The 13,523-nt window shown below is 36.4% G+C and overlaps 2 protein-coding genes across 19 annotated transcripts; one reads left to right on the top strand and one right to left on the bottom strand.

Annotated features, from left to right (window-relative positions):
• Nucleotides 1-361: 361 nt before the first annotated feature.
• Nucleotides 362-2,752, bottom strand: LOC104784567 (tubulin alpha-2 chain). Its single transcript, XM_010509608.2, has 4 exons — nt 2,324-2,752; nt 1,740-1,974; nt 1,273-1,643; nt 362-1,171 (listed from the first exon to the last, which is right to left on the bottom strand). The coding sequence occupies exons 1-4, from the start codon at nt 2,414-2,416 to the stop codon at nt 515-517; spliced, it is 1,356 nt and encodes a 451-aa protein (XP_010507910.1). The 5' UTR covers nt 2,417-2,752; the 3' UTR covers nt 362-514.
• Nucleotides 2,753-2,903: 151 nt separating this feature from the next.
• LOC104784558 (pre-mRNA-processing protein 40B) lies at nt 2,904-12,252 on the top strand. 18 transcript variants are annotated; one of them, XR_015559882.1, is made up of 30 exons: nt 2,906-3,014; nt 3,349-3,453; nt 3,901-3,969; nt 4,054-4,383; nt 4,465-4,569; nt 4,655-4,731; nt 5,605-5,674; nt 6,275-6,327; nt 6,429-6,486; nt 6,581-6,894; nt 6,999-7,068; nt 7,154-7,273; nt 7,350-7,418; nt 7,496-7,573; nt 7,754-7,840; nt 7,952-7,986; nt 8,097-8,202; nt 8,577-8,657; nt 8,740-8,832; nt 8,896-8,949; nt 9,038-9,154; nt 9,240-9,338; nt 9,648-9,695; nt 9,764-9,856; nt 10,094-10,175; nt 10,274-10,338; nt 10,932-11,025; nt 11,296-11,577; nt 11,669-11,704; nt 11,945-12,252. XR_015559882.1 is itself a non-coding variant. In XM_087454646.1 (30 exons), exons 2-29 carry the CDS (start codon nt 3,421-3,423, stop codon nt 11,696-11,698), a joined length of 2,838 nt encoding a protein of 945 aa, XP_087310772.1. In that variant the 5' UTR covers nt 2,906-3,014; nt 3,349-3,420; the 3' UTR covers nt 11,699-11,704; nt 11,945-12,252. The 18 variants fall into 18 exon arrangements, 9 of the variants coding, with proteins under 9 accessions (XP_087310770.1, XP_087310772.1, XP_087310771.1 ...); XR_015559881.1 differs by having other exon boundaries at nt 11,651-11,704; XR_015559878.1 differs by having other exon boundaries at nt 10,068-10,175; nt 10,932-11,160.
• The last annotated feature ends 1,271 nt before the right edge of the window (nt 12,253-13,523 follow it).

Below are 13,523 nucleotides of genomic sequence, written 5' to 3'. Positions count from 1 at the left end.
CGATAACAACATACTGTAACAAAGTGAAATAGACAAGGATTTTGTTGCAATTCAAGAAAATGATTTTACCAGATGTTTCGTTTGTAGACTGGAGAGATACTGCATCAAATATTTCGAATGAATTTAGCATTCAAAATGATCTACTTGAGGATGAAGACATACCGGATCACTAACCAATTTACTAGATGCATCAAAGTGATGAAAGAACTAAATGATAAATCTCTTTTCCTATTACTTGCTTTTTTTCGCCTTTCATAATTTTCTTAATACTATCTGCTATGTTCACCGATGTTGTCTTAGACATTATTATAGTCTGAAATGGATGTCCTCCAAAACAGCTCTAAACCAAAGGCAAGAGGAATAGGAGAGCAAAGATAGATTTAGATATCACATAAAGTTCAAAAACCAAGTACGACAAAAGAAAACAGACGGATAGGTAAGACAGTACAAGATAGTTTCAAGCCTTTCACAAGCACACAACAGCAAACCCAAACAGCATCAAAGTAGAAGTCACTCAGTACTCCTCACCTTCATCATCTTCTTCATCATCACCTCCCTCGGCACCAACCTCCTCATAGTCTTTCTCCAAAGCAGCAAGATCCTCACGAGCTTCAGAGAACTCTCCTTCCTCCATACCCTCACCAACGTACCAGTGAACAAATGCACGCTTAGCATACATCAGGTCAAACTTGTGGTCAATGCGGGAGAAGACTTCAGCAACACTGGTCGAGTTGGAGATCATGCACACAGCTCTCTGAACCTTGGCCAAATCACCACCGGGAACAACAGTTGGTGGCTGGTAGTTGATACCACACTTGAATCCAGTTGGACACCAGTCAACAAATTGGATGGTACGCTTGGTCTTGATGGTGCCAACAGCAGCATTCACGTCCTTAGGGACGACATCACCTCTGTACATCAGACAGCAAGCCATGTACTTACCATGACGAGGGTCACATTTGGCCATCATAGAAGAAGGCTCAAAGGCAGTGTTGGTAATCTCAGCAACAGAGAGTTGCTCATGGAAGGCTTTCTCTGCTGAGATGACAGGAGCGTAGGAGGAAAGCATGAAGTGAATTCTTGGGTATGGGACCAAGTTAGTCTGGAACTCAGTGATATCAACGTTCAAAGCACCATCAAACCTCAGAGAAGTGGTCAAGGAAGATATGACCTGAAAGAAAAAAGGGCAACAGTAAAGCAAGCGCATTAGAAGAGCAGACCCACAAAAAGATCAAATGTAGAGAGCATGCCAAGGGAAAGTAGGATATATACCTGAGAGACAAGACGGTTGAGGTTAGTGTAGGTAGGCCTCTCAATGTCAAGGGAACGTCTGCAGATGTCATAGATAGCTTCATTGTCGAGGAGGATAGAGACATCAGTGTGTTCCAAGAGTGAGTGGGTGGAAAGAACACTGTTGTATGGCTCAACAACAGATGTTGAAACCTGAGGTGAAGGGTACACAGTGAAACCCAGTTTGGATTTCTTTCCATAGTCTACAGAGAGACGCTCAAGGAGAAGAGATCCAAGACCAGATCCAGTTCCTCCACCAACAGCGTTGAAAACAAGGAAACCTTGGAGACCAGTACAGTTGTCAGCGAGCTTCCTGATACGGTCTAGACAGAGATCAACAATCTCCTTCCCAACTGAGACAAGATTGAAAAGCAATTACAGTCAATAACACTACATAAGCAAAAAATATGAGATCAACAGAGGATATATAATAAGAGAAGAGGATTTACTGGTGTAATGTCCACGGGCGAAGTTGTTAGCTGCATCCTCTTTGCCGCTGATGAGTTGCTCAGGGTGGAAAAGCTGACGGTATGTACCAGTTCTGACCTCGTCAATCACAGTGGGCTCAAGATCAACGAAGATAGCACGAGGAACATGCTTTCCTGCACCAGTCTCGCTGAAGAAGGTGTTGAAAGCATCATCACCTCCGCCAACAGTCTTGTCACTCGGCATTTGGCCATCCGGCTACAGATTCACAAAACATTCACGTCACAACAGATTCGCAACAAAAATACGCAAATGTTCATCAAATGATTACGGCAAAGCAAGATCCAAGTCAAACAACAACAGATAGAGATAGATCTAAAATGACATAAACAAAATCAAACAGATTCTCATTCATCAAACATTTCGGGAATGCAAGATCTGGTTCCCACAACTACAGATCTGATGGATCGGTCAAGTAAATCGAAGATCTAGCGATATACATTATGTAAATCTCAGATTTGACGGAACCAGTGAGCAGATTTGATTTACGAGGCAGATCTAAACAGTTACATGTAAACGAAGAGAGAGATTAGGAAGGGAGATGAACCTGGATGCCATGTTCAAGGCAGTAAAGTTCCCAACAGGCATTTCCGACCTGGATACCAGCTTGACCAATGTGGATCGAAATGCACTCCCTCATTTTCGCTAAATCGAAGAAGACGACGAAGAAGAAGAACGAATCGGAGGCGTTTGCGAAGACGCCTTCCTTAGAGAAAAAATTAGATCTAGATCTGGTTTTGAGATGTGTGTCGTCGTCCCCTTTGATAAAATAGTACAGTAGATATTTATACACGATCCCTTCTTTTTAGGTGACCACGAAGCGCGTGAGATGGGTGAGCTGGTGTTGATGGCTGACACGTGTCCTCAGAACTGCCAATCTCAAACCGTTCACGCTTATTTTTTATTTTTGTCGGCAGCGTAATTATTTTATGAGGTGTGTTTTTTGTTTTCTTCTAATTTTGAAAAGTTGCCGCCTATGCTATTTTTTGATATCTCCCTTACTAAACCGGGATGAAATAACCGGTTTCAGAATTGTGGCATGCATTTGGGCCTAAACTAGTGCGGGTTGGTAAGCCCAGTTGAAGACACCAAATTGACCTTTTTTTTAATACATACCGTGTTTATATATGCTTTTTGATTTTAATAATTTTAATAGGGGTGAAGCGCAGTACCGTCGTGTTGGCTCTGAACTGTGAGTTTCAACTTCTTCTTCATCGACTTCTCCTCGCCGGCGAGTGGTAATTTTCTTCGATTCTTCCTTCTCTTCGCCGGAAACTATAGTCGTTGCTTTGGGCTTGTATTCGAATTCTGCGATTGACTACAAGCAACTGAGAACTGTTCGAAGTTTTGTGATATTTCCTCAATTTTATTGCTCTGATTAGGGTTTTGTTATTGTTTCCGTGTAGACTAGTTGTAATTTACATGTAATCTGCAAGAGTGAAACCTAGAGTTGGAATATTTAAGCTTCTGATTGATCAGTGGATCATTTGTCCTCATGTTACGGCTGATTAAGTTAGACAGCATGATCAGATTAATTCACGTCATCTTTCCTATTTTTGTGGTTGTGATCAGGTCTAGTGTTTTTCCCATTTTTTCTTTTGGTGGATCTTCCACTGGTGGCACTGAGGCTAATACTGTTGGAAGATGGCCAATAACCCTCAGTATCCTGGCATTCAGGTAGGCATAAAATTAACTACTGAGTGTGGGCACTATTTTTGTCCTTTATCTGTTCTATTTTGCGACCCCTTTATTCCAATACTCTATTACCCTGTCTACCTTGAGGCCACTGGCTTTGGTTTAATTTCTAAATGCCTCAAGACATTTGAGTTATGATATTTTGTATTTTAGGATATTAATTTTGACATATTGAGTATTCATGGTGGTGCCTTTAATTGGTGTTTTTCCTCATGGATTAACAGAGTTGTGAGCATGTTTTCATAATGAATTTTCTTTTCATTGTCTGGATAAGAAATTAAAGAGCGACTTCTATAACATTAGCCTTTAAATGTGCACTATATTTCTGCGGGTTCCCATCTTTTCTGATTTTCCCCACCATTTTTATTCTTATATGATTTTTTTTTGAATTTTACATCTTATTAGCATTTTTTTTTTTTTTTTGGAAAGCCATTCCAGCATCCTAATGCGAGTTCCTTAGAACCACCCCGAGGCTTTGCTCCATCTATGAACTTTCAGGTAATGTTTATGTTTTACATGTATATATGAAGACTATTTGTCAGCTCAACCCTTAACATGTGTTTTGTATATTTTTTATGCCAGTTTCGTCCTACCATGCAAGCTCCACATCCTGATCAAGTTACTCGATTGTCTTCTCATAACTTTCAATCTGTAGGAAGAGGTGGCACAATGATGAACATTGGATATCCACCTCAATCTTATGCACCTCAGTTATTACAATCAATGCACCATTCCCTTGAAAGACCTAGCCAATTAAATCAGGTGCAACCTGTGCCACTTGGACCCCCATCTCTAATTTCACAGCCAAATGTGCCAATTGCTTCTGGTGCCTCCATGCCTCCGCCTTATGTACAAACTCCAGATACTAGTATGCCTGGCTTTGGTGGGCCTAGGGCACTCTTTTCTTATCCGGTAAAGGAAAGAAGATATTTTTGTATTTATATTAACACAAACTAAATCTTGAGTTTCTAACTCTGTGAACCAACCAAACAGAGTGCAACATCTTACGAAGGTTCGAGGGCACCAACTCAAGTCACTGGACCAAGCAGTCATAGTCAGGCACAATCTTCAATCATGAATCCAACATTTGAACCAAAGGTTTATACCATGTCGCTTTTTGCAACTACCTTCTGGACTGTTTGTGGTTGCAATACTAATCTATATATACTTTTGTGACTTAAAGGCAGCTCTTTTTCAATCTATACCTTCTCAAGAGGCTCTAACAGATTGGGTTGAGCATATCTCTCCGGATGGAAGGAAGTAAGAATTATAAGTACTGTGACTTTTATTTATCCTGTTTTAATTTTTTTGCTTGCGTTTCTCACATATGAATGTTTTTAGCTAAATTATAAACATTGTAAAGAGATAAACTGCTCGGAATTTGGAAGCACCCAATTAGGTTGTGCAAGACGAACTCTGGAATATTTTTAATAGTTTGTGTAGTAGTTTCTATATATACCATTGTGTAGAATGAGAAGATCACATCATTGACTAATGCAAATGATAGTTTCTTTATTATTGGATTTATGGAATTGTTTTTGTTCTTTGAGGAGGTTTTTACTGTTTTGTTAATGTTTCTTAGTAATGTATTTTTGATGCTTTGATTTCGGTAAGATCTTGTTTAATGAAATTGTCAGCCCTGTTAAATGTAATGTTATGTGGTCTGTTCACTCAGTGAGCTTATCTCTTGCTTTCTTTTACATGAATTCTGTCAAATTTTGATAATAATTTGCTTAGTTGTTCTTCTGTCTTGACTTAGCATGAAAATATTGAACTGGTGGCTTATTATCAAATATCAAGCTCAAGTTTTAGTTGAAGCAACCATGATCATGACATCTGTGATATTTATGAGTTTGATGTGCTGAAATCACTTATCTTTTGTCTGGGCATCCGGGTTTATTTCTATTTTTTTTGCTGCAGCTAACGTGTTTGATGTTTGTAATTTTATGTTCTGTCTCTGTTTCCTGATGATTCATTGTCCTGCATCTTTTTCAACCATGGTGTAGTTCCCAACCCCAACCATATGGCACATTTTGTTCTCATCATTTAATTTGTAAAATGAATTTATAATAGCTCCATGTTTCCATCTGTAAGAGTATATGGTTTATGACATTTTCTTTCTTCTTGTTGTAGATATTTTTTCAACAAGAGGACAAAGCGGTCCACTTGGGAGAAGCCTGTTGAGTTGATGACTCTTTTTGAGGTGAGTTATTTTGGATCTTATCTGTTTATGTATGTATATGTGGCCTTTTAAATCTCCCGAAGTTCTGTTAGCTGGAGAATGTAGTTTCAGAAAATGATCTCCTCATTCGGATTTTCAAAGCTCTCTTGTGCCATGTCATTCCATATATTACTTACTAGTGGCCATTGTACCTTGGTTTGAGGTGGACGTGTTGTTTTCTTTAATATGAACGTAATTAGGTAAATATGAGCTTATATCTAGAATTTTCAATGGTGCTATGTTACACAAAAGTGACAGCAATGAAATGCTGTGAATTTCTTACATTTGCTCATCTTCTGCTGAAAGGGATTATGGATATAGTTCATGCCTCATCTAGATATGTTCTTACCCTAGATGAAGTCACACAGAAGGATATCTTTCAGTTTCTGTTAATTTTGTAAGTTCAGAAATTTTCAGCAAGAACAACTAGTCTTTGTGGCTAATATCCAATTTTATGTTATGTGCTGGTGAACGGGACCATTATTCTTTCTTCCTTTGTAATTTTGTGTCCTGGAGCAATGATAAACCAAAAAACGTATGAGTGGTATAGTTAATGTATAGAATGTGTATTCGCTGATACAGAGAGCAGATGCAAGAACGGACTGGAAAGAACATTCAAGTCCTGATGGAAGAAAGTGAGTGTGCAACTAAAGTTTTTTTTAGATTAACATACAATTGATGAAAAACAAAATCTCTGTCTGTAGCTGCTGATGTTGTATCTTTCATATGATTGCAGGTATTATTACAATAAGATTACCAAGCAATCAACATGGACAATGCCTGAAGAGATGAAGGTTTCTCTTGAGACAAATTATTGCCTTCCCTTATGTAATTCTGTGTTCTAATTTCTGCGTTTTCCATTGTGTAAATTTTAAATCTTCTTGCTAGATTGCGCGTGAACAAGCAGAAAAAGCATCTGTTCAAGGGCCTTATGCTGAAGGCATTATTGATGCTTCTAAGGTGCTGTCTCGCTCTGATATTGCATCGACTGCAGCTCCTACTGGTCTACCAACCTCGGATGCCAGTGAGAACCTAGCTCTTTCTTCTGATTTGAAGCAGCCAGCTTCAGTTCCTGGAAGTTCTTCTCCAGTCGAAAATGTCAATGGAGTTCAGATGACTGCAGATAAAACATCACTATTGTGTGATATTGCCGAAACTGATGGTCCTTCTGTCACTGTGACGAAAACTTCTGCTGCTACATTGTACTGACAGTTGTAGCAATTTTATCTCCCTTTCTCTTTGATGCTATTTTGTTTTAGTTGTGAGAATCTCGACCTAAATAAGTTTCTATTTACTACCTTTACAGGGTTAAGAAGGATGAAATTTTAGTTGGGATCAGTGGAGATTCAGATGACATGTCAGCCAAAAACACAAATGTATTTGAAGCTAAGCGATGAACATTTTTTGTTCGCATGCATTTCTTTTGTATCCGCTTATCATAATTGTTCATCTGCTCTCTAGGAAGGTAGTGGGACTGCACCAAACGAAAGCCAAAAACATATGGTGGAAAGTGAAAGAGTTGAGAGCCAACCGGAAGAAAAACAAATTCTTCAAGAGAATTTTTCTTGTGACAATAAATTGGTATGGTTGGTTTTATGTCACGAGCATAGTTTTGGTCTTATCTGTTTGCATAAATCTATTTTACTTTATTTTATAGGAACCTGGGGATGTATTCAAATCACTTTTGAAATCCGCCAATGTTGGATCTGACTGGACATGGGAACAGGTGGTACAACTTTTGCTATTAGCTGTTCTTTGACTCTTTGAGCATGTGTCTAAAATTTCAGATGGTTTCTATCGCAGGCCATGAGAGAAATTATTAATGACAGAAGATACGGTGTGCTGAGGACTCTTGGAGAGCGTAAACAAGCCTTCAATGAGGTAACCTCTTTCTATCGCATACCCTAAAACTGGCAAGATTATCAGAAGAAAATTAAAGACTTTTTAGATGTTTAGATATAGTGGTCACATTCTTCTCCAGGTTTGAACAATGATGCTTAAGTGGTACATTTGTTCATAGATGTTAATTGTGTTTTGTTGGACTGTTTTTTGCTGATTCAGTTCTTACTTCAAATGAAAAGATCAGCTGAAGAGGAAAGGCTAGCCAGACAGAGAAAACGGTATGATGAATTTAAAAGGATGTTAGAGGTAAGTTGCACATCTGCTGCTGCATAATAATTCATTTGTAAGATATTTTGGAGTACGGAAATTCACCTGCATGCCATTTACCGTTATTTTGGAAATTGATGTTTTTACCAGGAATGTGTGGAGCTTTCCCCTTCTACTCGGTGGAGGTTTGTTCTCCAGAATAATTCTGATTACAATTCGTTTTTTTCTCCTCTTTGAGAAATAGAATTCTTATAGTGCAATTTCTTTTGTGATATGATGTTCCTTTTTAATCCAGCAAGGCTGTGACAATTTTTGAAGACGATGAGCGTTTCAAAGCTGTTGAAAGAGAAAAAGACCGTCGTAATATTTTTGAAGATCATGTCAATGAGCTAAAGGAGAAGGTATTAAAGGGTGTATATATTATGACTCTTGTGTTGTTTGAAAAGTGACCACATTTTTGTTTCTCTCATGTCTTTTTTGTTAGTATGCATGTACTTTTTACATAAGTTTTCCACTGGAAATATTTTCTTGTAGTGGTCAGTGGAGACATTTTCTTAATTCTTCTAACTCTATCATTCATTTGAAACTCCATATCTGTACATTTTTATTTATATACAAGTGTGTATCTTCTCTTGAAACTTGAATTTCATTTACTACATGTGTTTATATTCTTTATACTTGCGATGATGCATATCAAATTGTTTCTGTTCAGAGTTTTGGCAGTTTTTTTTTTTGATTTGGGTTCTGTTGTTCTTAATGTGGTTAATTTTATTAGGAGCGGGTGAAAGCTCTTGAGGATCGCAAGCGGAATATAATTGAATACAGAAGATTTTTGGAATCTTGCAATTTCATCAAGGTTATTGTCCCTCTTCTTTATTTTTTTATGTTCCACGATATGTTGTGCTAATTCATTCTGACTCAAAATTTTCTGTCTGAAGCCTAATAGTCAATGGCGCAAAGTTCAGGACCGACTAGAAGTGGATGAACGATGTTCACGCCTTGAGAAAATTGATCAGCTGGAAATCTTTCAGGTTATTTCATCGATAAAGAACTACTTCCCATTCCACACTTGGCTAATTTTAATTGTTGTACAGGAGTATCTGCGTGATCTGGAGAGGGAAGAAGAGGAGAGACAGAAGATACAGAAGGTACTTCAGTATCAGGCCTTTAGTTGACATCTAATAGTTTGCTATATTGGACATAGTATGTCATTATATCTGTTATTCATGACAACAGGAGGAACTCAAAAAAGCAGAGCGAAAGCATCGTGATGAGTTCCGTGGGCTGATAGATGAACATATTGGAACAGGAGAGCTTACTGCCAAAACCAGTTGGCGTGATTATTTAGTGAAGGTATAAAATTGTGTTACCTAGAATAATAATTCCATTTTAAGTATTGAACTAGTGGTTTTGATACAAAATGAATCCTACATCTCAGGTCAAAGATTTACCAGTATATTCAGCAATTACGTCGAATTCATCTGGAGCTACTCCAAAAGACTTATTTGAAGACGCTGTTGAGGATTTGAAAAGAAAGGTACTAGGTTCTTCTCAATAGTCTTGTTCATTTTCCAAAATATTATGAAAGTGACTGTTATCTGTTACATGATGAGCAAACTGCTATGCCGTCTCTAGACTTTTTCCTACTTAAAAGATAGTAATTTGTTTTATTAGGTAGCTCTGGTAGCTATGACAACAAAACGTAGTTCTGGTAGCATTTTGCTAGGTTTATGAGTAGTGGGGTTTTCTAGTTTCCATTTCCTGCTTATCTTGCTTGTTTATTTATTTTTTCTGGCCCTTAGTTCCTGAATTAACCACTTGTTACATATTTTACGTGTCTTCACAGTACCACGATCTCAAGTCTCAGATAAAGGATGTATTGAAGTTGAGAAAGGTACTTGATTTATTTCTGCAAGCATTTATGGATTTTATTTGTGATTAATAATCCCGATTTATTTCCAGGTAACATTATCCGGTGGATCAACATTTGATGAGTTCAAGGTCTCAATTTCCGAGGATATCAGTGTCCCGCCTATTTCGGACCTTAAACTAAAGGTCTGTAGATCTTTGCCTTGACTTTTAATTTTTCATTTCCAGATGTTGTGTGAAGTTACGCAGTCTTCTTGCTTCTTATCACATAAACTAGTTTAAGCACAGTAAAGCTGAGCTCACTAGTCACTTTAGTGCTAGCATATTCTTTTATTGAAACTTTGAATGTCTCAATTGAATATATCTGCAAACTATTTGTTTTGGTGATGCTTCTCAGTTAGTTTTTGATGATTTGCTGGAAAGGGCAAAGGAGAAGGAAGAAAAAGAAGCCAGAAAACAGACACGGCAGACTGAAAACTTGGTGGATATGCTTCGCTCCTTCAAGGTGTTGAATTTATTTGGTTTGATCTTATATAATGTTATGTGATGGGTGAGCTTTTGGGTGGTGGTGTTGCTTCTCCCTGATTATTTGTTTTGGTGCAGGATATAACTGCCTCCTCATCCTGGGAGGAATCAAAGCATCTCGTTGAAGGTAGTGAAAGATGCCGGTACGTTTTTCATTTATTCTAACACTTCATGCTCAAGTTAAATGAGTCATGACTGGTTCCTCTTCGTCTGCTATACTTTTAAGTCTTCAAAGTTCTAACTTCCGTTCTCATATGACTCTCTTAACTCTATCACCAAATTGTCTTGTTGTCCAAATAGAAAACCAATGCTTTCAAATATGGTTCTTATGTCGATGTTGCACCAACGACCAAACACGTTTTCTTTCCTTACGGGCCCTTTTATGATTCAGATGACTATTTTACTCTGCTTAGGGGTTTGTGCTTTTTGTAAGTAGATTTTGCCGAAATGGCTGTAATGCAATTTTCACCTGATTTCGTAGTTCAGGCTGTTTTAATGTTGCCAAATATTGGTCTTTTGCTTAATTTTAGGAATTGAATCCTCTGGGTTTATGCTATTTATGACCACTCTTCTTACTCAGCCTATGCTTTTATTTTGTCTCAAGGCTTTTTACCAGAGGACTTAGCTGCTGGCTTACTTTATAGATTTCACATCCTTCTTCTTAATTCATGGGATAATTGTGTCCTTTCTAATACCGTAAAGACTCTGGCTTACTTTAATACTTCTGTATATGTAGTGCTATTGGCGATGAGAGCTTTCGGAAGCATACATTCGAAGATTATGTATCTCACCTCAAAGAGAAATCAAAAAGGATCAAACAGAACAAGAAGGTATTGGTGGATTTATGTCTATGAAACAGTCTGCTCAAGTCTAGTGTTTAAGCTTTTTCGGTGGAACTTTCATAATACTTCGTTTAGCGTGTCAATCTATTGGAGTCAATTGCAGACTGTGAGAGAAACTTTACGGTATTGAGTCTCTGCCTGTTGTAGCTGCTATCATTATTGCCTTCTAAAGTACTTCAACTTTTGGCTATAAATGATTTAACTATTACATACTGATGGCATGTCCGCAAAAGCTCACAGGATGTTATATTACTACAGGTACCTGAGGATGTGAGAGAGGAACATGACAAGGGGAGAGATAAGTACGGAAGAGAAAGGGACAGAGTCCGAGAAAGAGACAGTGAGGATCATCATAAGAAAGGTGCAACTGATAATCACAACCATGATATGAATGAACCCCATGGAAGAGAACGTAGAAGATCAGGAAGAGATAGCCATAACAGACATCGAGAAAGACATACTAGTGTGAAGGAAAATGACACAGACCATCTCAAAGAATCCCATAAAGCTGGTGGTGGCCACAAGAAATCTAGACAACAGGTACATTAAATCACGTTGGTCTCCATATTCTCAAGGGAAAGATGCGTACAAATAGAAAATAACGGTAGTATAGATTAATATTTCTGTCCAGGTTTTAACAGACGAGAAACCTATGGAGTAGACTGTGGTATAGTATTATTCGATATCTCTCTCAGTGGCAATCAGTTTAGTATTTGGTTTGGTTTCAGAAATGCTGCTTCTATTTGAAAATCTGTCTTGAATCGGGTCCAAAAAAATTTGACGTAAACATGTCTTTTACTGTTAACACATTGTTGAACTCTTGAACGTAGTTATAAACACACAAATGATTTAGCTTCATATGATTTGTGTCCAGCTTTTTAACCTCGGAGTTTTCTTGAAACTGCAGCGAGGTTTGGTCCCTGAAGCAGGGGATGAAGGCAGGGAAAAGCGGCGTAGAAAAGAGGAGGAGAGTGAGAAAACAAAGGAAGAGGAGCTTGAAGATGGAGAATGTGGTAGGTATTGAAAATCTTTACACCTAGTTAATATCGCACTCCCATGTTTGGAGATGCTTAGGCTTCGAGTTTTCTTGAATTTGAGGTTTTTGAAACCGTTCTCATCACAAACTTTTTTGTTACGACCATTATGTTAAGCTCCAGCTTTAACGTAAATGACTAATGAGGAACGGGTTAGTAGGTGATTTCACTTATTTTTTAATTCTTTTGTTACCATTTTTTGTTAAATTTATCATATTATGTGTTCAAAATTTGAAACTAAAATTGCATATAAAGTAACCCCTTATATAACCCATTCATTAAATAAAGGGTTTCTATAACGATGTGATTTTGGACATTTTATGTTTCGTTTTTCAAACTAATTGAATATTTTTCTACTAGTAGTCCAATTCCAAAGAACTTGTAGGATTAGGAATGATCTTTGTATTTTAAGGAATTGGAAATTTTTTGTTGATACTAGAAGAGAGAAATTATGAGAAAAAAATGTAAAGTGGATGGTCACAAGGATTGAAAATGTTGAAGATTTTTCGGAACCGATCAAATCATCAAACTAATTCGCTTTAAACTTTACTAGATTCGGACTCCCATGTATGTGCGATATTAATTTCAAAAAATAAGTCTAAACTATGTCTTGATAGCCATGCACATGCCCCTCTAAGGGATATAAATATTTTCTTTACCCGTAAAAATCTATCCCTCGAATCCCAAATAGTAGATAACTTTATTTGCTCAATATATCATTTTTTCTAATTTATAAAATATATTTCAAGCTGAAATTAATTAATATTAATAATAAATAATTTTAAACATAAATAAAAATATGGTTTTAGAACACTTCAATTTTGATAATTATGTCATATCTATTACAAATTATTATAAAATATTAATATTATCTTGGTGATCGAATATCCTTAGCTGTTGTATCATAAATTCATAATAATTAATGGATATCATTATTTGAGTGATTATAGTAATTAAACGTATAAAGTTGGTATCAATTCAAATATTAAATTTAATACTTCACTCGAATATAACATATTTCCTTAGATTGTGCAAATGGTAAATCAAATATTATATAGTTATTTTTTACTAATATATAATCAAATAATTTATAGTTATTGATATTTAAATAAATATAGTTATTTTTTACTAATATATAATCAAATATTATATAGTTATTTTTTACTAATATATAATCAAATAATTTATAGTTATTGATATAATCAAATTTAATACTTCACTCTAATATAACATATTTCCTTAGATTGTGCAAATGGTAAATCAAATATTATATAGTTATTTTTTACTAATATATAATCAAATAATTTAATGGTAAATCAAATATTATATAGTTATTGATATCTGTTTGGCTTTAAGAATTATACATATTCTTATTGCAATTTCAGTAGCATTTCATTGTAATAATCTCTAATCCTATGTCTTTTTATTAAAAAAAGTTTCCCTTTTAATAAT

Source organism: Camelina sativa, chromosome 1 (assembly GCF_030686135.1).
Source record: "Camelina sativa cultivar CO46 ecotype springtype chromosome 1, ASM3068613v1".
Lineage (NCBI taxonomy): Eukaryota > Viridiplantae > Streptophyta > Magnoliopsida > Brassicales > Brassicaceae > Camelina > Camelina sativa.
The sequence above is the reverse complement of the archived record's forward strand: the minus strand, read 5'-3'. Positions and strand labels throughout refer to the sequence as shown.